This window comes from Nannospalax galili, unplaced genomic scaffold, assembly GCF_000622305.1.
Source record: "Nannospalax galili isolate Female #2095 unplaced genomic scaffold, S.galili_v1.0 scaffold640, whole genome shotgun sequence".
Taxonomy (NCBI): Eukaryota; Metazoa; Chordata; class Mammalia; order Rodentia; family Spalacidae; genus Nannospalax; species Nannospalax galili.
The window spans coordinates 330,523-354,140 of NW_008346088.1; the positions used below are offsets into that span (position 1 = coordinate 330,523).

At 39.1% G+C, this 23,618-nt stretch overlaps 1 protein-coding gene across 7 annotated transcripts in view; it reads right to left on the reverse strand.

Moving 5' to 3' along the window:
• Ccdc148 (coiled-coil domain containing 148) overlaps positions 1-23,618 on the reverse strand; it is a 376,894-nt gene that overhangs the window by 76,599 nt on the left and 276,677 nt on the right. For all 7 annotated transcript variants that reach the window (XM_008842508.3, XM_029568022.1, XM_029568021.1 and 4 more), the window contains one exon: positions 7,112-7,230. In XM_008842508.3, coding sequence (XP_008840730.2) covers positions 7,112-7,230 — 119 coding nt within the window. The remainder of the gene's footprint in view (positions 1-7,111; positions 7,231-23,618) is intronic.

Here is a 23,618-nt window from a genome sequence, read left to right on the forward strand (position 1 = left end):
GGATCCCTCCAGGAAAGATGTTGTCCTCAGGAATTTGGGGGTTGGACTGGCCTAGGAGCAGGGCCCAGGAAAGATGCTGGTCTCAGGCAGGTGGTGGCCATGCCATCCAGAGATGCAAAGGGAGATGGGGGTGGGAAGAGGCCCCAAGGACTCCTGGGGACCAGGTGAGAGGCTGGCGGGCTGCCCACGACATTAATTCTTCCAACTCATGTGCATGGGAGGTCCTTCCATCTTCTGGTGTCTTCTTCAATCTCTTTCTTTAAAGATTTAAAAATTTAATTATAGAGATATTTGATGTCTTTGGTCAGGTTTATTCCAATTTGTGGATCCTAGTACCCAATCCTTATAAGTGAGTGCATATCCTGATATAACTGCAGAAACCAGGAAAATGGAAAGAAACCATGGAGGTAAAGGGAAAGAAGGACCCCAAGAGAGCAGAATAGTAGGAGACAGATGTTACTAAGGGAGAAATATGTGAAAAAAAGGGGGGGGGATTAGTTAAAGGGAAGTGAGAGGAGGACTATACAAAGAACTATGGTAATAAAGGGGAAGAAGCAGCTCAAAAGAGGTGGGACCATAGCATACAAAAATTATCAAGGGAGAAATGTGGAAAATGAGGACACTTTAAATGGGAAGGGTGGGAAGGGAGGATAAGATATGGAGAGAAAGAGGAGACATTAAATAGTGCCTAGGTAATATAAAAAATCAGAGGGAATTGTATTAGTCCAAAAACCTACTGAAAAATTACACATACAATATCCCTACATGAGTATGTGAGTTAGCTGTAGATTACATAACAAGAAATGGTGCCAGACAGAGAAACCTACCTTTGAGTCATTGGCCAGGGTAGTCCAAGAGACTCCCAAAATTACACAGGCTATTGCCATAGTCCTTGATTACATCCCAGAACTTGATGATAAGATCCTATTGCTGAGGACAGGACATACTTTGGACACAGGGTTTGGAGCAATGGAGCTGGAACTGACCTGGAAGCCACCTCCCCTGAAGGTTAGCTCTCATAGCTTTGGAGAGCACTATTGAAGCTGGTAAGGGAGAACATCAATCAATGATCCAACCCCAGCTTCAAGGCCTAAAAACCACATCAATGACCAGCACAGCAAGTGACATTGGTGCAGTAGTGGCACTTTTATCTTGTGGGTAATCAACAGCTACCTAATTGGACTTAAAGCCCACTCGATGGCAGGAAACTCATGTCTAGTACTATAAACCTAGTCAAATACACATAGCTGGAGAAGTCATAGATCTCAGGGAAAACACAAGGCTCTCATAATCACTAGACTAATGTAATTTCTCACTATGTGCAAAATATAGATCCTTAAATTACAGACAAGTATCCCAGTTACCACTCATCAAAGTAGCTTCTTTTTCAACAGTCAGAGATTATTACAGAGTTACATCACTGGTCACACAGAGAGGTTCTCTGTGAATTGCCCAAGCTTAAGTGGCACATCTAGGATGCAACCTCTACACCTAAGACTCATGGAACATAGAACAAGGGATGAAGAGAACATGAATGCATCTTTCAATTCTCATCAATGAAGCTCCCTCAAGCAACAGAGAGCCAGAACACAAAAGGCCATAAATGGCCAAAACATAGAGAATAAGAGTCGGTAGAGTGTGGGTCCTTGGACAGGACTCCTATATTGAGGTACACCCACCCAGGGCTCAGGGACCATTTTGAAAGAGGAGGTGGAAAGATCGTAAGAGCCAGGGAGGAGGTGCATGACCACATGGAAATCATCCTACAGGTGCCTGGGATCCTTCTCATACAAACCTACAGCAATGGTGACAGCATGCACAAGACCCATGCAAACTTAGGCAGACAAAAGCCCAGCATAGAACTGTGGAAATGAACAGCAAGCCCCAATCTTAGTGGAAGAATTATTGGCGACTGATTACTGCTATGTGAGGAAGAGCTGATCTTCTTGAAGGGACTCAAGATAAGCTGACTAAATCCTGGTGGATGAACTTGTACCAAGGGACATCTCAGGACTCTAACTTTACATAATAGGCCTTAATACAAACGATAATGTAGGAACTTCATTGGGGGGGGGCTACGGGAGGGTGCCAAAGGAGAAGGGGGAAAGGGCTATAAAGATGATTTTATGTATGAGCAACACAAAAATTCAATATATTTTTTAAAGTGAGTAGGATTTTAAATGAAATTTGACACGAGTAGCTATTTTTGAAAAAAAAACACTGAGTGAACATTGTCCTACTGGACAGCATGAAAGAATCATTGAAATGCCATGTGAAATACAAGCTCAGATCAGTTTCATTTAATCTAATCAAGAGTCCATATGGATATAAAAGTGTAATTAGAAATGTGATACATAATAAAGGTGGCATTTCAAATCAAGGGGTAAGGATGAATCATTAACTAGTTGATTCTGAGATAGTTGGACATCAATTTAGAAAAAAAAATTGAAAGACACTTAGCTCACATCATTCATAAAAATGAATTCCAGATGGTTATTATGTTAATTTTTAGAAGAGGTATGAATAATATAGTTTCTTTTAAGAGAATTGTGTTGTTCTTTTTTAAGGAATTGCTATGCATCATTTTCAAGTATTTGTTTTACAAAAATGATTCCTTACCCAGGTGATAAATGGGGTGTGATACCCAGTGTTACCACTGTTTGCCAAGCTGTGTTCCATGGTTCAGAAGGGGGTCAGTGCCCTCTGCTGCTGGACCCGGACATCTTTTCTAACTGGCCCAATGATAACACTAGCAGCAAACAAATATAGCTAACTTAACAGACAACCTATATGAAGATAAATACTTTCTGTTTTCACCCACATGGTTACATTGAATGTGTCTGCCCCAAATTCACATGTGCTCACCTTTATTCCCAGTGTGATAAGTATTTGGAGATGAGGCCTTGGAAAAGGGTGAAGACTTTCATGATGGGATTAGTGCCCTCATTAAAAAAAAAAAAAAAGATCAGAGAACGTGCCTCTCCCTGCCCGCCCGGTGAAGTGGGTCTCTAGGAGAAAGCTGTTTTCTGCAGACAGGAAGGGAGTCCTCATTAGAGTCCTGTCTCCATTTTTGACTTCTAGACTCCAGAACTGAGAAAATAAATCTCAGATTTGCAGACTGCTCAGTGAACATATTTTGTATATAGTAGTGTACTGATAGTTGATTTGGATATATATATATATAACATATGAATTCTGTATATGTTCTATATATGCACTCAACAGCTGGTAACAGCAATGAATTCCAGATAGGAGATGACATGACAGTAGATGGCAGTCTGTTTTAACCTAAAACTTTTGTTTTTATTAAAAATTTTTATTTCTTTTTATGTGTATGAGTGTTTTGCCCAGACATATGTAAGTGTACCACATGCATGCAAACCCTCAGAGACCAGAAGAGGGCATTGGAGCCCCTAGAACTGGAGTTACAGATGGTTGTTAGCCTCCACGTGGGTGCTGTGAACTAAATCCAGGTCCTCTGCAAGAGCAGCAGCTAGTAGTCTTAGCTGTTGAGCTATCTCTCTAACCCCTTAAATGTTTTAATTTTTTGTGTGAATGACTTTATTATTACAATTTTTAAAAAATTAAATATTTTAAGCATCCTGAGAAAATGTTAGGTTAGAAGCATCTCATCGTAAAAAGTCAGTTGACAGAAGTCACTATTTAATGCATTCTTACTATGTTGTAGGCAGTGAGTTTATGTTTAGTGTTTCATTTATTCCTTTGACAATCCTTTGAAGTAGATATTATTTATATATTCATTATATAAGCACAGATATAAAGCACAGATATTAAATAACTTATTCAAACCTCATGTAGCTATACAAACTCAGGCACCTAATGCTGACAATCTAGTTCTAGAGTCTTTCAACATCAGTGACACATTGAAAATATAGTATTAGGAAATTAGAAGGCCAGTAGAAACTAGCAAAAACAATTTCAGTAAAATGAGGTATGAATGTGACTAACAAAAAAGGTGAGTTGATATGTCTTTTCATTATGTCAAACCACATGAAACTTTCATTTAATCCAAAAATGAAAGTTTCATATTCTTCAACCATTAGTTTATTTATGAATATTTTCAAGAACATTAATTTTCCATATTAAAACCAGAAATAAGTACATGACCAGAGTTTCTAACCCTCAAGACCACCTGTGTATACTGTGAGGGCAGATCTGGCTTTTGATATTGGTTAAAATATCATATATGATTTTTAATGTATTATAGTTTTAGAGAAAAACATTTTAACTAACCTACCAATTTCCTAGTGCCAGAATGGTTACAAAAGAACACAGTCTTGGTAATTGTCAGAAACAAACGATTTTTAACAAGTTGTACTACAGCTTAAATCACAGAATGAAAATCATGCTTTTATCTACATCACAGTTTGAGACAGGGCATCATATATCCCAGGCTGGCCTTGAATTAGCTATGTAGCTGAGGATGGACTTGAACTTCTGATCTTCCTGCCTCCTCCTCCCAAGTGCAGGGACTATAAGCAAGTGGGTTCACACTTAGTTTATGCAGTGCTATGGGCTGAACCCAGGACTACATGTATGCTATGCAAGCACTGTGCCTGCCAACATTTCCAGTCCATACAACATCACATTTTGGGGTTGGAGGGGAGAATTATTGTTTGAGGGGAGAATTATTGTTTGGATATGACATGATATTTGAAAGACCTTCCTCACTGATTTCTCAGCATGTAAACATTGGCTTCATAAGTACCTAAATCTGTAGTATTTTGTCAAAGGAGTTGAACTTACAGATCACAGACCCTTAAAAAGTAATCAACTCACTCAGTCCTCACGTTCCATTTCAGTTTTATAGCAGACAAAACAGAGCCTTGAGAAGGGAAAATACTGACTTTTCCAAGGTCATGTACTATTCAAAGACAAGTTAAGAATAAAACCCTGGGCTATGGCTCCTAGTCCTTAGTACTTTTTTCTATGCTGTAATATGGCTATTTTTTTCCTTGTTATGTAATGCACATTAATCTGATTTTCTTTTTCTTCTTTTCAACTGAAGCTCTGAATCAGCTAATCTTGATAATTACTGGGACAGGAAGCAAAAGACTGAAATGATTCTGTAATCAGAGAAGATCCCTGCTATGAGAGTTGATTCTATTAGAAGCATGTCCCTAATGCTAGGACACCACATCTGCTCTGCTTTTCCCAGCCCTTTTCATTCCTGTAGCTTTCTTTTCTTTCCTTGGGATAGTTTTAGATTGCCCAGTCAGCCTTCTGACCACTGCCTTTGCATTACCCTTTCATACCCAGCTGTTTTGGGGCTCTCATCTACTTCCTTGCTTCTGAACCGCAGGATGGCCTGTCTTACGGTATTGACTTACATGGCTTGCACTAGTTATTTGGTTTCTCACTGGTTGTTTGACCTCTTGACCTTGAGCTCAGGATTTACTATATTCTTAGTTCCCTCAGGAAAGGATTATACTCAACTTTAAAGTACTGAGCTGCTTAGAAAATAATGTGACATTCAACCCAGAAAATCCTTAGGAATAACTAGCATCAATCTGTGACTCCAGATTCACTGTTGCAACTCTGGGTAACAGGAGTTTGAGATAACTATCACAAGAGTCATAAAGGAACTTCTTAGCCATAAGTGAAACTCATTTCATAAAACGGGCATGCCTTCCAAGGTTAGATGTAAGTCAGAGGGGCAATATTTAATAGGCTTTATTTTTCAGAACAGCTTGAGGTTCACACTAAAGTTAAGTAGAAAGTAGAGATAGTTGGGGGCATTTTTGTTGCTGTTTAATAGTCATTAACTCAGATAAATGCTTTCACTGTTGAAAGAAAGATTGGCGGTTGTTTATATTGTGAAATGAAAAATCTGTCTTCATCTTTTCTGAAAAGATGACTAAGAATCAGTTAAGCCAAATAACAATGGCAGTTTCTATTGTCTCTTAGTCCCCAGTCCACCTTTTACTGCCTGCTGTCTAAAACTGGAGCTGAACCCCGTATTTCTCCGTTGTAGTTGCCAATATATTAGGTGATGTCAGAAAAGGATACAGGGAAGGACACTGCAGAAGGAAAGTGCTTTCCTTCCTGATTTCAGTTCTTTCTTCACACAATGAGAAGCATCACTTGGGGACTTCCAGTGTTGTCTTTACGCTTGGAGCTCCAGTGAGCCCCCATGCTAGTTTCCTGGAAAATTTCAGAGGTACTGCCATGACCAGATTTCCATTGAGTCTTGCAAGCTTCCCAGTGGTCAGCCTCAAGTTTGGCCTGTTCATACTCAGGTAGGGTTTTTCTTAACCAGCTTCTAAGAAGTATCTCTAGCTTAGCCCACCCAAGAACTTCCCACCATGCAGTGGGCCGTAACTACATCTTCCACAGTGAAGTCTGACCCCTCATTCATGAAGACAGGGTTCTAGTTCCAAACTTGTTTCTTCCATAGGAACTCTTCTCCAGCCCTAGAGAAATTTTTTACTGCTCTCTTGATCTTTTTATATAAGTGATTTCCTAACAGATTCTTTATATCTCGATTGTCCTTTTCAAATTATTATTTCTTTTCTGTTTTCATATTGGCCTTGATATAATAATCTTAAAAATGGTTTTAATCTTTAGTGTAACTCATAATAAAATAGGAAGACTGACTCATTGATCTCAATGTCCTTTCCAGCCCTATCATTATATGACTGTAGGAAATTCTGGGCCATATTTTTATATATGAGGTTAATAAGTACATTATAACAACCAGACAGCTCTGCACAATTGTGGATTATCATTTCCAGCCTCAGTCACAGTAAATGGAACCCCTTATTAAAAAAATGATTTCCTCCTCCTGGATCAAAATATAAGGTCACAGTAGCCAACTAGTAATTTCATGCACACAGTAAGCAACAGGTGTCATAAAATCCTCTGTGAGAGCCTTAAAGGGAAGCCATCAAAGGAACAAAATAGAAAACTAAAGGTTTATGTATGAAAATGAGAGTTTAAACTATATTATAGAAATGATTTTATCCACTTGTGGTTATAAATATTGAGTAACTGCATTGGGTGTAAGAGATGCTTCCTAGAATCTTGTTTACCCTAATGTATTACCGAAGACTCTCCCCCATTTCCTCTATCTGCTTACAAACGCTTTTACCTTTCTCTGTCTTTTATTGACTGTTCAGCCATCAATTTCTTCAGTTCTTCTAGACGCTGAAGATCTCTCATTTCCATTTCTTGCCACTTCTGTTGTTTCTGAATCCAGTGTTTTCTTATCTATTGTGTAAATGTTATATCAAATTTAAATTAGCAATAGATAGAAACAAAGGGAGAGGCTATAATATTCATTGGCGCATACAGCAAAGATTGGATTGAAATGGCATTTCATCTCTTTCTGTTGTTCCTTAGAACTGCCTATAATATCTTGGCAACAGAAAAAGAAATTAAAACACCAAGGTACATGTCTCTGGAAACCTCCTGGCTTAACAGTTTCTGAACTGGAAATGTAACTTGTGCTGAGACCTTGGTTTTAATCCGTGGCTAAAATAATCGACTTTCAAGGAACCACAATAAAAGCATGTTACTGCTTCTAAAGTATATGGCCTACCTGTTACTCAAGCATATTTTTATCCTCTTATGGTAATGCAGTCTTTAATAAGTATAGCATTCAGACTATTTTTACTTTAAAAGCATGGGTTTATTTATGCTAATGGACAGCAGGATGTTGAAAGCTTTATGCTCCTGAGGAAGTGGCAGGAGATAGGTGGGAGGAAGGAGAGAAAGAACAAATTAGCACAGTTGCTGTAAATAGAATTCCTGACTTATGTGGTAAAATAAAGGTCATGCTTATCAAGTTCACAGAGGTGAAAGCATTCTTCTTCCTGGTCCTGCTTTACTTCTCTTCTTTGGAAATGAAAGCAAAATATAAGTGCTGTTTTCAGAGGGCTAAAACCATTTCAGGATTCCCCAACTCAAGCTATTATTTATTTGACAGAAATCCATTCTACTACTCTGGGCTGCCATATTGCTGGCTCAAGACACTGGGTCTTGCTAATGAAAGACAGAATATCTCAGTGGTGAACAGTAGTGAGTGACAGGCAGCAGAGGGTCTCTATATAGGAAGGCTGGCTAGCCTCTGTTCTAATGTGGCCTTCCTCTTCTGAGAGTTGGATATGAAAAGCTAAGTGTTTTCCTGGCTGATCCCAGTAATAGGGTCTCTGATCCCTGGGAGTCTCTCAAGAATTATCCCAAGCTTCTGACCACAGCCAGAGCAACTCCGCAGCCACACAGTGATATCAAACCAAGGTTTAACAGTAATGTAAAGCTACAGCCACTCTAGAGATGGCTGAGGTCTGAATTTAAAGAGATGCCAACAACAAAGATGGAGAAGAGGCAGGGGTGGAAAGAGAGGAAACGCCGACTGACAAGAGGAATGCCGGCATCCTCTCATAAATGCCAGGAATCCCAGAATCCCGTAAGTGCAAGGAGGATAATGATTATCTTATCTCCATTGGGTATTGTACATCATCTTTATACTTTTCTGCACCATTCTTTTTCTTTTTTTTTTTTCTTTTGGCAATGAGCATGTCTTTGTTTATCAGGTTTGCAACAGGCCAATAATATGTGCTTACTCTCAGCATTGTCCTGGGAGGAAAGGCAGTGGCCCTTTTGCAGACTGACCTTGGGTCCCTGGCATCCTCACATCTCTGACATTACCTGGTGTGTTGTCCAATGCAGTTCAGAGAAGTATGATATACTTAGAGCTTCTTAGAATCTTAGAACCAAGTATTTCTATTCCTGACTGTGGTACCTTTAGCCATTGTTATAGTATCATCAGTGTAATGAATTTCTCTCATTCTTTTTCTCTCTTTCTCCTCCTCCTTCTCTTCCCCTTCCTCCTCTTTACCCACCTCTTATTCCTGCTCCCCTTTCTCCCTCTCCTCTCGCTTATTTTTCTCTCTGTCTTTCCTACCCTCTCTTTTTCTGACCCCTTCTCAGTTTATTCCTTCATACTGGGCTGTGTCCTGGGAAATCTTAGTGTTATTATCTGTAAGGACACCCCCCTCCAGCTTCAAAGTTCAGACCCTATTTCCTTGATTTAACTGAAGTTCTTTGGACATATGTTCATATTCTGAAGCAGAATCCTAGGAAATGTTTGGGCATTTTTTTAATCATTAACTACAATTTTAAGACCACTATGATATACTTTTAAGATCACTATGACGTAACAATTCCTTCCTCTTTTCACATTTCCACTGTCTAGATATATCACCCTTTACTTGTTCTTATCATGTGGATCTCTGGGTCACTTTCAAATACTTGTCAAGAGTTCATGTACCTGAGATATAGCCTTCCCCTCACAGTTCCTTCTACCTTTCTAGGCAACATGTGGATCTTCTTCAACTTGTTATTCTCATAGTTCTGAGGCTTCTTCCATTCCAAAGAACTACCATCTCTTCTAGGATTCTGTTATCATTGGTGCTCCTCCCTGACATCTTCATTTATATAGCAGTAAGACTCTGTGATCAGAACTGAGCCTTCTGGCTTCTGGCTCAGTAACACTGTTACTGTGATTTGGCTCTCATCACAATGCTTTTTTAAGGACTTTTTTAACTTCAAGACTGTATCAATATACCCTTTAGGCTTCTTTTTCACTGAAGTATCCCCAAAATACTTATTGTTCTCTACTTTTGCATCATCTATATTATTTCTCACCCATGGCATTCCATCCCATACCTTCCTAACAGAAGGGATTTGCCAGACAATAAGGCAAGGTAGAACAATTCTTGGCAAGCAGTAAATGCCCAAATACATCAGTAATGACCCACAGCAATTTTATTGCCTTCACCAGTGACTTACAAAGGATCAAATCAAACAACCATTTCAATTTTTTTATTTTATTAATAGTGTATCTCTGTGTATTTGGGTCTATTAACCCTTATATATGGTTTCAAAACATTATTGGCTTTGGTATTCATTTGTTCAACAAATAATTGTTAAGGACATGCTTGGGGCCTGATACTGTTTACTTGGGATGGGGTGTATACAGAGAGGTAAGGCCTGTTTGTCATGAAATTGGGACTTAGGAGAGGAGAGCCACAGTAAAGAAGTAAATTAATGAGCAGGGCATTGCATGTTCTATTAACTCCTGAGAAGGAATAAGAAAGGGTGATGATTTAAAATAACTTGGGTGGTTTTACTGGAAGACATATTTGCAATGCTTTCAATAGGACATTTAGATGAGACAGCCATGGAGGAGATGGAGGGAAGAGGAAACTGTGGGGCAACATCATTGGCTGGGAACAAACTCGAATATGCTAGGAATCAGGAGGAGACCACTTTAACTGAAACAAGAGGCTGGTCTGGAGAGCTGCTGGGAGAGTAGGTGCTTAGGCCAGGACTTAGAAACAAAGAAGACACTGAAGAGTTTCCCGCAAGCACCGATGAGGTTAAAAGGATAGCTCTGCCTGTTAAACTGAGAACAGATAACAGAGGAGTCAAGGAAAAACGAAGACATCAGATATAAATGTCTGGCAAAGATGGCCACGTGGACTAGGAAATGGAGTGAAGTATGCATTTGTGAGGTGTGCTTGAGAGTGGAATCAGTGCTCACTGAGGGGTCACAGTGACCTTGTATGCATCTTCAGACACTGCAGTAAAGAGCAAATAAATTGTTCAAGGTTTTGCCTGAACAACTGGTGAGACTGTGAACCGATGACTGAGATGAAAGAGTGACAGAACAGCAGCCTTGGAAAAGGAGGGCAATTGGAAGCTCCGTTCTGAACATGCTCCATATGCCTCGGATTCCTCTAAGAGGGTATAGTAAACAAGTATCTGGAAGTGTGAATTGCTCAGGGGAGAGCTCAGCCCCGGAGCCCTAAATTAAGCACCTATTTTCTTAAAATGGTATCTGATGCCCAGGAATAGATGAAATTGCTACGATGACGAAGTATCAAACACATTCACATCTGTTCCACGGCTTTCTTCACAAGAATGGCTTCAGACTCACCTCCGCTATGAAATCTTACTCTACCTTGAAGACTAGAACAAATTTAGCTCCACCCTTGGCACACCAACGCCCCCTTTGCCTATGGCTTATTCTGCTCCTCTCCTTGACTCTTTTCCAGGACACTGCCCTGGACTGTTACTAATATATTGGGACATTTATTACATGCTGAGACTGCTGTGCCCTGCCTTTTAGCATAGGAAAGTCCTCCTGCCCTTCCTCTCTGACTTACTTTTAGCACTGTCTTCCCAGCCCTTCTTCTCCTCCTCTTCTAGATACAGGTAGTGTACCCTCTAAGGCTCTGTTATGCTTCCTTAGCATAGCATTTCCCATATTGATCTGCATTATTTATCATTGTATTCCTAGTACCTTGCATCATGTTGACACATACTAGAGTTTAGTGAATCACTGCTAGATGAGTAGGTGCTTCTTCTGGTTTCTGGTCTAAGAATAACAAAGTTGTAAATGGGAACCAGGCCAGCAGTTTTATTTGTAGGATGGTGAAGTCTTAACTAAGTACTTTCCCAAGGACAATTCCATTCACTTCTCATCAATTAATAGCAGGAAGTGTGGATCAAGGATTATTGGATTCGCAAGCTTCAAATTAAAGTCAAGACTAAGGGTGTTTAACTAGCCCTTTGGGATATTTGTTGAGACACAGACTCTAAATGCACTGATTTTTAGACTTCTTGAGCAATTCTTAAAACTTTCCAGTGATTTGGAAAGTTAGAATAAGTGATGAATTGAGTTTAAGTCCTGTAACCTTGACATGAAATTTGTAACAAAATAAAACAGTCCCCTGTCGTCCTCCTCTTGTGGATGCTGTTTTTTACTGAATGTAAGATGATCCTTCCTATAGTCTCACATCTTGAAAATTTTAGTAAAGTTATGCCAGTAAAAGTGTAAATAAATAAAAAATTCTCCATGTAGATTTATGTGCCAAAATGTTACAATATTTTTTCCCAGAGGGTTTAAGATCATTTTTATAGCCTACCTTACTTGTACAATCTTCAAAACAATTTTTTACTTATCAAAAATTCTACTAGTAAGCATAATGTTTATGCTATAAGAGTACATCAAAGTTTAGCCCCTAAAAACTTAGATAACAGCCATTAAATTCAGTATGAAATAAGACTTTCTTATACATAGAAAGAAATTTAAAGTTAAAGTACTATAATGGGAAAAGAGTTGGCCTCTAATTTCAGGCTATCTATGTGATACTGAATCTTTGAACAGACTGCTATACAGTGTTCCCAAGTTATTTCTAGAGCTTTAATAACTTTTTCAGCAGGAGGTCATAACACTTAAGACACACAGACGATACGAGATATGACGGTTAAAATATCCAGTTTCATTCCGCATAATGTATTAAGATAAAACATATTCTGATTTCATTCTTAGTTTCTTATTTACTTAGATAGTGCCTTTCAATTTAAAGACATCCTTCCTTCTTTTGACCTGAAATATACAACCCCATATAAAATGCGGCATTTTTATATATTAAAACTTGAAAGGACATCTTAATAAAAATACTCATTTTTATGTTATATTTTTCTGTTCATTTAACAACCACTAGCAAATCACATAAAATCACTACCAATTGAAGTATGACTTCTCTTTCTACAGAGTCCACCTTGACAATCATATATAGAGAGAGATAGATATATAGAGATATAAATATAGACATACACAAAGAGAAAGTGAGTAAGAAAGAGAGTTTTACTATGTAGCTCGAGCTGACCTTGAACTCATGATTCTTCCTGCTTCAGTCTGTCAAATGCTCAGATTGCAGGAGTATGCCACCATGCCGATGGCAATCACCTATGCATTGCCATAAAACTTTTGATACATCTGTGTGAACTTCTGGACGGTAAGGAGCATTTCTTACATAGTGTTACTTTTTATATCTAGTATCACATATTTCAGAAGAGAGATGAAAGATGCTTATTTGCTAAACTAACCCAATGAAAAAGTATGCAGACAGATAATACTGAATAAATGAACCAGTGCATCTGACTGGACAATAAAGATGCAACTGTTCAGTCACTGAACCAATGTATTAAGTCATGGGTGGTATTTAACCCCACAAGAGCATTCACACCTGGTAGAGTAAGAATCAAGCTATCTTATGCTAGAGATGAACACTTGGTCACTCCTATTCTCAAAATCTTTCAGTCAATGTTATCTTTCCTATACTTTGTAGGGTAGTGATGTCTATGTGATTCAACCTAAGACTGACTTGAATTTCTGAATTTTTTTTTTTTTTTTTTGGTCTTTTTGAGACAGGGTCTCCCTGTAGCCCCAGCTGTCCTGGAACTCACTAAGTATACCAGGCTGGTCTTGAATTCATAAAGATCCACCTGCCTCTGCCTCTTGAGTGCTGGGATTAAAAGTGTGTGCCACCACACCCGGCTGAATTTCTGAATTTTAAAAAATTGACTTTGGGTTGGAGAGATGGCTCAGCAATTGAGAGTAATTGCTGCTTTTGCAGAAGAATGGAGTTCAGTTCCAGGCACCCATATCAGGTAGCTCATAACCACCTGTAACTAAGCTCCAGGGGATCAGATGCTCTTTTTTGGATTCCACAGGTACCTACAACTGACATGTGCATATACTTCCCCATATACACATTATTAAAAGTAAAATTAAGGGGCTGGCGAGATGGCTCATCAGTTAAGAGCACTAGCTACTCTTGTAGAGGACCCAGGTTCAGTTCCTAGTACCCACATGGTCCATAACTCCAATTCAATTCCAGGGGATCCTCCAATGCCCTCTTCTAACTCCACAGGCATTGCACTTACACACATGCAGGCAATACACTCATACACATAAAATAAAATAAAAATAATAAATAAAATATTTTTGAAATAAAAAATAAAATTTGGCTTCAATGATTTACTTTGAAAGGAATTTATTGTTCATATATGGGAAAATTCTCTACATGGGCAGGAAGCCAAAGCTACATCTTTGGTCTACAAAATAGGAAGTCAATTTTGCCACCATACTCTTTGGTTATTTGAACTTTATGCATCTCTTTCAGGCCAGAATTCAAATTGTCTATATTTCTGCTGCCTATTAATGCTCTAAACTTGAATGTTTCAGCCAGTGGTCTCCAGTCTGATAAACAAGCTCATGGTAGGACAATAGACTATGATACAATATTCCTGAAGAATAGTTTCAGAATAAAAATTTTAAAAACAGGGCTGGCAATATGCCTCGGTGGGTTAAGGCAATTGCCATCAAGTCTAATGGCCTGAGCACCACATGGTGGGAGAAGAGAATCAATTCCCACAAGTCCTCTAACCTCCACGAGGCTGTCACGGCATGTGTACACCCATATATGCACAGAAAAATAAATAAATGCACAAAAAACTAAAGAATAAAAAAATAAATCTCAGAGACTTAAGGGACTAAGAAATAAGGTTGTAAAGCCTAGTAAGCAAGGACAGATACAAAGATTTATGTACATGCATGTTCATCAAGAACACACACAAATATTTATTTACAGGCATGTACATCACAGACTTAAGAGAGCAAAAACCATGGCAACAATGGAAACGTCCCAAGTGAGAGATTACAAAATGCACTATTCTGTTGAAGTAATATCAACCAAAGAAAATCCTGTGTAAGGAAGAAAGAAAATATACAAGATATGTTGGTAAGTGGGGGAAAAATAAAGTTAAAAATAATATATATGGCTATATATATGAGTTTAAGGTTGTTGTTGTTAACTTTCTTTCAGGGGTGGTATGAGATTTTGAGTGGTTTTTATTGTATTTTGCATGTCTGTATTTTTTACAAAGTACCACCTACAATGGTTATAAAATACTTGATAATTATAAAAGTTTGCTTTTTAAATTCTAGCAAAGAAAATAAATATTTAGGAGTTTCACCTAAGGGGTGTGGCTATTATTTATTCCTGAAGTTTTCAAACTGTCTTCTTGTGTCAAGTCAAATGACAAGAATCCTTATGCAGTAGAAATACTGTTGATAATTGTACAACATCATCATTTTCAACCATATTGCATAGGGTATCACTTTCACTTTCTGTAGAAAATGTTCATAGAATCACGGTTTAGCTTCACATAGTAGGCATTATAAATGCTGATGTAGGGGCTGGAAAGATGGCTCAGTGGTTAAGAGCACTGACTGCTCTTGCATAGGATCGTATCAATTTCCAGCACCCACATAGTGGCTATGAGCTGTCCTTAACTCCAGCTGCAGGGGAATCCCAAGCCCTCTTCTGACCTCTGCAGCATTGCATGACACGGGTGCACTCATATACACGCATGCAATATACTCATACACATAAAATAAAAATAATAATAGTAAAAAGGCTGATGTAATGTGTAAAGTAGCCTGAGTGTCTTATGAAACCTCTACTCAAGATGCTGCCTACAGGACAGGTAGCGTTCTTCCCTTCCTCTAGTTCCTGATATGCTGCCATGATGGTTATTATTAGCAAGTGGGAGCTAAATACTTTTATCTGTAACAAAATTCAATTACAAAATCTTTCCTATTTTTGGTTTGCTGACATAAATATACTCCCACCTCCTTAATTTCTTGTCTCTCATCCTCTTGCTGATTTTCAATTTCAATAATCCTTAATAATAAACAGATGGCACAAATCAAAATTCAGATAAATTGAAAAGATGTAATAAGGGGAAAATTGAAAAGCGGGGGGGGCAGTTTAGAATACAGGGCAAGAACAAGGAGACAAGCAAAGGAGATAAGCAGTGCCCAGCTGCTGTGCTGCCTGGAGACCAGAGACAGAGTAGCCTGGTGGGAGGGGCCAGGAGCCAGGAGCAGAGAGCTTTGGTGGAAAGAATAGCTAGTAAAGCACAGCCGAAGAAGGTGAGAAACTGCGGGCCACCCACTATCCTGCTTCATTTTGATCTCCCACCTTCCACTTCAGCTACATGCAACCAGAAGCCAGAGCCATGGAAGACACATGTGAAGACCCCAGGGGCCGTAGAACAAAAGGTGAATCCCACTCTAGGTTAGGTTATCCATCACAGTCGCATTAATATATTTTGTTATAAATTATTTAGAAGTGGATGATGTCTAAATGCATATATAAATAGCATTATTCTTTTCAGGCTGTACTTACTTTGGTCACTTACGTGAGCATTTTTTTCAGAGCACAGCTTCCTACTCAAATTGGCAATAAGCTATTTTCTGTTGTTACATATTCTATGTCTCTATAATAGGAAGAGCCAAGAACGTATTCTGGGTAAACACATTAGTTATCTCTCCCTTAATTGAAATGCCAGGTGGATTTTAAAATAACTGTCATGTCTTCTTTAGGAGGAACGTCTATCTTCAGCATGGGCAATATTATATAATGATCATGTCATGTGTTGATATTGCCAAAATGAATCTGTCTATAATCTTGTTTAATTTCTCTCTTTTCACTGTTCATTAAGAAGGGAGTTTGTATCCTGAAGATGCTGTATTTCAAAACCTGAGGTGTCAGGGAGAGCAAAAAGTAATCAAAATCCAGAGTCATTCAACATGACTTCTTAGAGTTTGGGTGATTTTTGTGAATATTTAATCCAAACACCTCATTTTACAACCCAGGAGGCAAAAATCTCACACACCTTATATAAGTTGTCCAAGGTCATTCATCTTATAGGGCCTCCATATTTGACACATCTTCCTCCATACTTCAATATCAACAACTTAGTGGTTGTGTTACAGAAAAATCACAGAACAACAGCCAAAGTCAGGTAAGGAGAGGAAGTTTAATTTGATGCTAGCCAGTGGGACTGACACCAAAATCAAAGGAGTCAGACCCCTTGTTCAAGTTTTGGGGCTTTTATACTCATGTGTGGGGAAGTGCAAACAAAAGGCAATTAAGATGACAATTAAGTTAAAAGGTACATGTGACAATTAAGCAAGGTAACATATGGCCACAAAAGTTACAGGAATGTGAAAACTTTGGAAAACAAAGACTTCCATCCTGGGCAATCACTGGGTCAGGATGGGAGACTCCTGCTCACCTCCCCCATACCTGTCTCTTAACAATTCTCCCTCTTGCAAAATTCTCAATTACCATCACATTGCAAAAGCTTTCCACCTCCACAGCAGTTGTAGATGTATACAGCGTGTTCACCAACTCACGCATTCAACCAATATTTTGTGAGACCCTGGCATCATGCACTAGGAATAAAGAAATAAAGGAAATATAAAACTTTCCTACAAGTGTACATTCCAGAAGAATATAGTAAAAAATAAATAAACAGATGCCAGGGGAGATAAATGCTGAAGAAAAATAGTGCAGGCTGATAAACAGCAATGGAGAAAGAAGATTCCATTGTAAGTTGGGCCATCAAGGATGTTCTCACTAAGATGGCATTGTGTGGGTCCCTGAATGAAGTGCCAGAGGGAGTTATAAAGATACCTTGGAGGAGGCGGGTTCTCAGCAGAGAGAACAACCAGTATAAAAGGCTGGGAGACAGGTGCTAGGATGCTCAATGCACGGAGCGAACAGGCTATGTGGTGGGAGCAGAAGTGGGGTGGGAAGTGGTAGCGTATGAGATCTAAGAGTACTTACTGGTGCAGTGCAGGGAAGAAGATCATGCAGGGCCTTTAAGGTCTGAGGACTTCAAATTTTATTTCAAGTAGATGGATCACTGTTGGTGTGGCTTCAGCAGAGAGATATGGCTTGAAGTGAGTTTTAGAAATATCAATATGACTGCTCTATATAAAAGAATTTGAAGGAGAATTGGATTAGGAAGGAAGGAAGCAAATAGGATACCAAGAGGCTGTTGTAATAATTCTAGTTGCATTTTAAAGCTCTATCTGTGTCATCAGGTAAAGGTTTGAAGGGGAAAATATGAGTCAAAGATGACTCCAAGGCTCCTTGCCTGAGCACTGGGAGAACAGATTTCCATCTGTTGGGAAAAGGCAGAAGGGGAGGGTGTAGGTCTGGTGGGAAAGGCAGAACTACAGTTTTGGCTTATTGGATTTGAGATAGTTGGCTCTAAGCATGTAGAGTTCAACAGAGATGTTAATTTGTACTAGTCAGCATATGAATGATACAAAGTTGTACTGGGTTGGTTGAGATCACCTGGAGATTGTGTATGCTTAGAGGACTAAGCCCCAACATACTCTACAGCTTAGGAGACAGAATGATAAGGAATATCCATCCATGTTTACTGAGAAGGTAGCACTGAGGTAGAACAATGAAAGAATGGCTTCTTAGAAGCCAAGTCAAAACTACCCCCTACAGAGGAGGCAGTGACAAATTCCATCACAAGAATTCAGGAAAGATGGTAAAAGTTAATTGACCACTCAGATTAGCCAGTGGAACATGGAGGTCAAGGACGGCCTTGGCAAGTGCAATATTGCTAAAGTTGAGTTCAAGAAAACAGAAATAAAGAAAAAAATATGCTGGACAGCACTAACCACCAGGGAAATGTAATTCAAAATCACCCTGAGCACAACTTCACTGCAGTTGGAATGACTATTATAAAAAGAAAAAAGGTAACAAGTATTAGAGAGGATGTATAAAACACTGAACCTTTGTATACTTGGTGAGAATGCAAATTACGGAGAACAGTATGGAGACTCTTTAAAAAATTAACAAAGAACTACCGCATGATTCAGCAACCCCAATGCTGAGGATATAGCCGAAGGAAATCAAAGCAGTGTGTTGGAGACACCTTCCATGTTTCCTGAAGCACTATTTATAACATGGAAGAAATGGAAACAACACAAATGCCCATCAACTTGTAAATGAACTAAAAATAATAATAAAATAGAGTGCAAACTAGCTATAAAATAGGATGGAATTTCATCATTTGTGACAACATGGTTGTTACTCTGGGTCATTATTATCTGAAATAAGCCAGGTAAAAAAGATAAGCAGCACCTGGCTTCACCCATGTGGAAGAAGGTGAGAAAACAGAGGCTACCAGAGGCTGGAATGGGAGGGACAGGGAAGGGTTTATCAGAAAGTACTAAGTCACAGTCAGGGAGTAAAAAGTCATGGTACACTATTGCACAGTAGAGTTGACCAAAGTTGCACTGGTACACTGCTTAATTTTCAAATGCTTGCAGAAAGAATTTTGAATGGTTTCACCACTGCAAAAAAAAAGGTAAATGTTTGAGGACATAGATGATTACTCTGATTTGAACATTATACCATGTATACATATACCAAAATATCACATGATTTTTCTACCAATATATACAATTTTTATGTGTTGAAGAGAATTAAGATACATTTTTAAAGAGAACAGGAGAGGAAAAGCTGGAGAACCTATGTTCAGACTGTGGAATGATAGTATTATCTGAAAAGGAAGTGGGATCAAGGAAGAGTATTTTTTAGACGGAAGATAGAATGCTCATAAAAATGTTCTGGAAGGTGGAGGGTAAACGGTGGGAGAAAGATTGGGACAACCTTGAGTAGGGGAGGGATGGGATTCAGTGAAAAAACAGGGCTGGCCTTAGATGCATCATTATAAAAACAGGGATAGTGGGGTCATGGGTATAGATTTTGGTGGGTTGGTAGACTTGATCTTAGAAGCCTGAAGGTCTTTGTAAAAATAATGTCAATAGTGAAAAACAAACCAAATTTTAGCAATTATGTACTTTAAAAAAAAAAAAAAAAATTTCCTTTTTCTTTTTGGCACAAGAACTGATGATATTGCCTGCAGGTATGTAAGTGCACCTGTGTTGTGCAATGCCCATAGAAGCCAGAGGAGGGCATAGGATCCCCTGGAACTGGAGTTGCGGATGGTTGTTAGCCACCATATGGGTGCTGGGAATGGAGCCCAGGTCCTCTGAAAGAACAGCCAGTGCTTTTAACTACTGAGCCATCTCTCCAGCCCCTGTAATATAATCTTATGATTACCTGGTTTCCTATAGAATATCTAGTCATAGTAGTTCATTAAATCAAAGAAATCCTGTGACTATTAAGGAGAGTATAGAAACAGACATAGTAAGCTATGGGCACTTTTAGAACATAAAAACAATCCTACTTGTAAGCAGACAGGTGCTACCAAGGTTTTAGTATTATCATTGAAACCACTGAGCAGTTCTTTGTAAACAAGGTGGACTAGGGTTGTAGAAATAACCCTAAGGCAAAGATCTTGAGGCTGACGGGTCTCAAAATGGATTCATCAGAAAACTGACAACAAGCAATTGCAATGAGAGAATCATGAGCATTAGCAGTGTTTAAAGAATAAACCGTGAGATCAGTCTGCCTGGGCTCAAGTCCTAGCCATGCCACTTAACAGCTATGTGACTTTGGGGAATAATGCAACTTCTGCACAACTCAATTTCTTCATTTAGAAAATGAGGATCACCTTGTTGTGTATCCCTTGGGGTTGTTAAAAAGATTAAGCAAACACAGAGCAATGCCTTAAACATAGCAAACATATTTAAGTGGTTGTTAATTATATCAAATCATTATGAATAATCAAGACCTAGCTAGAAAACAGAGCCAAAAGATGACACCTGGAGTTAATTCCTAAGGTTCTTCCTCTAAAATTGCCTACTAGGAAGTCTTGTGCAGATAAGCAAACACATCTGGCTCTTAATCATGCTAGTGGTGTCCTTTTCCTTCATCTGACTTTTTCTTAAAGTTATATCCTAGCAAAAGATAGGAAGATTCCACAATGTTTTACACTTTTACTGTGTTGATTTTTGAATAGAGGGATGGGAGTGATTCCAATTCAGAGGAAATGAAGAATGCAAATATGACCCTTGGCTGGGTCTGCCTGGGCTGGTGCAGGCTGTACGACCCTGGCTAGGCTTGGGAGCATGGGGAGAGCTGTGCTGGTGAGCTAGGCTCTGTGGGACTCATCAGGCTGTGCCATGGCACAGGCTGAGCAGCTCCAGGTAGGCCGGGGACTGTGGAGACCACAGTGGGGCACGCTCTTTAGAAAAGAAATTATGATGAATGGAGTTTGTTTCTCTTCTTCGTGCTGTGTGGGTGTGTGTGGTCTCTTCCTCTGTTACTCTCTGCTTGGTTGCCTTGAGACAGAATCCTTCAGTGAACTAAAAGCTTACTAGTCTTTGGCTAGGCTGGCTGGCAGCAAGCTCTTGGGATCTGCCATTCTCCATTCCCCAAGGTTCTGATTGTAAGGCACACACTGCTTTTCTGAGCTTTTTCTGTGGCTGCTAGGGATTCAAACTCGGGTCCCCATGCATGCAAAGCAAGCACTCTCACCCACTGAGCCATCTCCCCAGGCCAGAAGTTTTCATTCTAAAAAGACAGTTGAAAACAGAAAAGTAAGCTTAGGTTATCATCCACTATCTCTGGGTTATCACCTTATGTTTCCTGTCACTTGTGGACTCACATTAAGAACTGACTCTACCTTATTCAATCTCATGTAAACAGTGCAGAATTGGTTTATTTATAAGTTTACTTATGTTCATTTCTAAATTTTAATACCTAAAAAACTCAGTGAATATTTTTTAATTAGATGATTCTTGATTTATTTCTTTTGGTTAATTAAACCTCCTGTTCTACGTTAATTTCTTTACCCATAAAGTGCTATTTAGAGGACTGATACTACATTTTCAGAAAATAAAGTCCAAATCATGATCGATTTTGAGTTCTTTCTACAGAAAATATTTACTATTTTCTCCTTTGGAACCATTGCAATATCATGATAATTTACCCACTAGGTTCCCTTGACTCCAATATTTGGGGTATTTTATCAGATTCTCAAATTTGAAAGAAAAATAAATGGGACAGTAGAGATTGCTCAGTGGTTAGGAGACCTGCTGTTCTTCAGAAGACCCAGATTTGGTTCTCAGCACCCATTTTGAGCAGCTCACAACTGCCTGTAACTCCAGCTCCCAGGATCTGAAGCCTCCTTTGGCCTCTGCAGATATGGCCAAATGTGGTGTGCATGCACACATATACAAATATCTTTTTTAAAAAAGAATAAGAATCAAAATAAAAACAGTACCTCAAGCTATGTAAAACTTCACATCCAGGAGTTAGCATCTGAAAGGACCACAGAACAGAGAGTGGGAATCATTCTAGAGACATGTTCTCATATCCAAAGAGACACTAACTTTAGTGGGAGTTTTTGTTTGCAAATAGGATGTATGCTGGAAAATAAAGTGGGTAGATGTTGGAGATGAGGTTAACTTTGCATTCAGAGGGAATAAAAGGCATGTTTCCAAGGTCCCCAAAGTCTATGGGTAGTCTTGTGTTTGTATTTCTGTTTTATATAAACAGAAAAGTACTGCAAGCCAATTTTAATCATCTGAAAGCTACTGTATTGCTAAGAGCTGCCATAGTGTTTCTGTGTTTCAGTTGGTCCAAGTGAAATATTGCAAAAAACTGACAATATTTACATTTGCTATCATTTTATTCTAAGTGGGATCCAGTTAGATCTCTCTCTCCATGCCATTCTTTCCCTCCCCTACTACCCTCCTCCAAAAAAGTCTTTATCTGCATGTTATGCAGGTTGGGAGAGAGTGTTGTTGGAAAAAAAATGAAATACCTTGATGAATGCTGTAAGAACTCTGCATTTTGATAGAAAACTCTGTTTAAAATGTTGATTTAGATTTACTTGCTAAGCTTGCCTGTTCTGCCTGATTGTATCTACCACACATGGATGATTAACCTAGTTGAAATGCTAAGACTTGAAGTGCTGTAAACCTCCTTCCTGGACCCTGGACCCCAGACTCAGTTGATTTACAATGTGTCCTGTAGGCCTGTTTGCACATACCAGATAACCGATAAGGAACAAAGAGAGGGAAGTTGCACCAGGCTTACACCAGATCTAGCCTTCCTGGAAAAGATGTTTAACCGAAACTATAGCTTTTAGAAGATGTTTGATCAAAGTGTATGCTGAGGAATGCTTTTTGTGTAATGACTATGTGAGCCTATATAATCTGTACCTAAAACTGAATGGGGGTCGATCGTTCTGACCAGACTTGCATGACTTGGGGAGCCGGTCGACCCCAGCTAGCTGGAAAAGTAAAGACTCTGCTTGATTTTTACATCTCCAATCCCGTGTATTTGTTATCTGGAGGGGACCCATCGAGTCACGGACCCTAACAGTGTCTGTCAAGAAGGGAAAGGATGCACAGGAAACAGAGGACCCAGACCAGGACTGGGAGGTGCCATCTCTGAAAGTCTGTGTTTTCAGAACAGCACTGCGATTTCAAAAGATTCTTTTCCCACTATGTAAAGCCTTGCAACCTATATTACCCTCCCTCCTCAACAGCAGAGCACTCAAAACGAAAGGCAATCAGTCACAGGCATTTGAAGGAAATTGCAGAGGACAGTTCCATATCCTGCAGTTCCTGTGGTGCACAAATGCATGCAACAGCAATTAAGGGCCTAAACGAAAAGAGGAAAATTAATAGAAAGAGAGTTGATGAGCCCTACTGGAGTCAGTCGGGGCAAAAAGCTTATACTCCAAGGTCTAGACTTTGATTAATATGGCAAAACTAATAACTTCTGTTAGCATAGGAGCATTCATACTAGGAAGCAATCAGACCCCATAGCCAGTGTGAAGAGAGATGCCCATGCTATGACTTGATGATACAGGACCAGGAAAGGAGAGAGGAGGAAGTATAGGCATTTATGAAAACAAAGGCCTTGAGCGAAGGGCTTCATCAGTATTCCTTGAAGAAGGCAGTGTATTAATCTTAAAGTCATATTTGAAATGTATGTGTATAG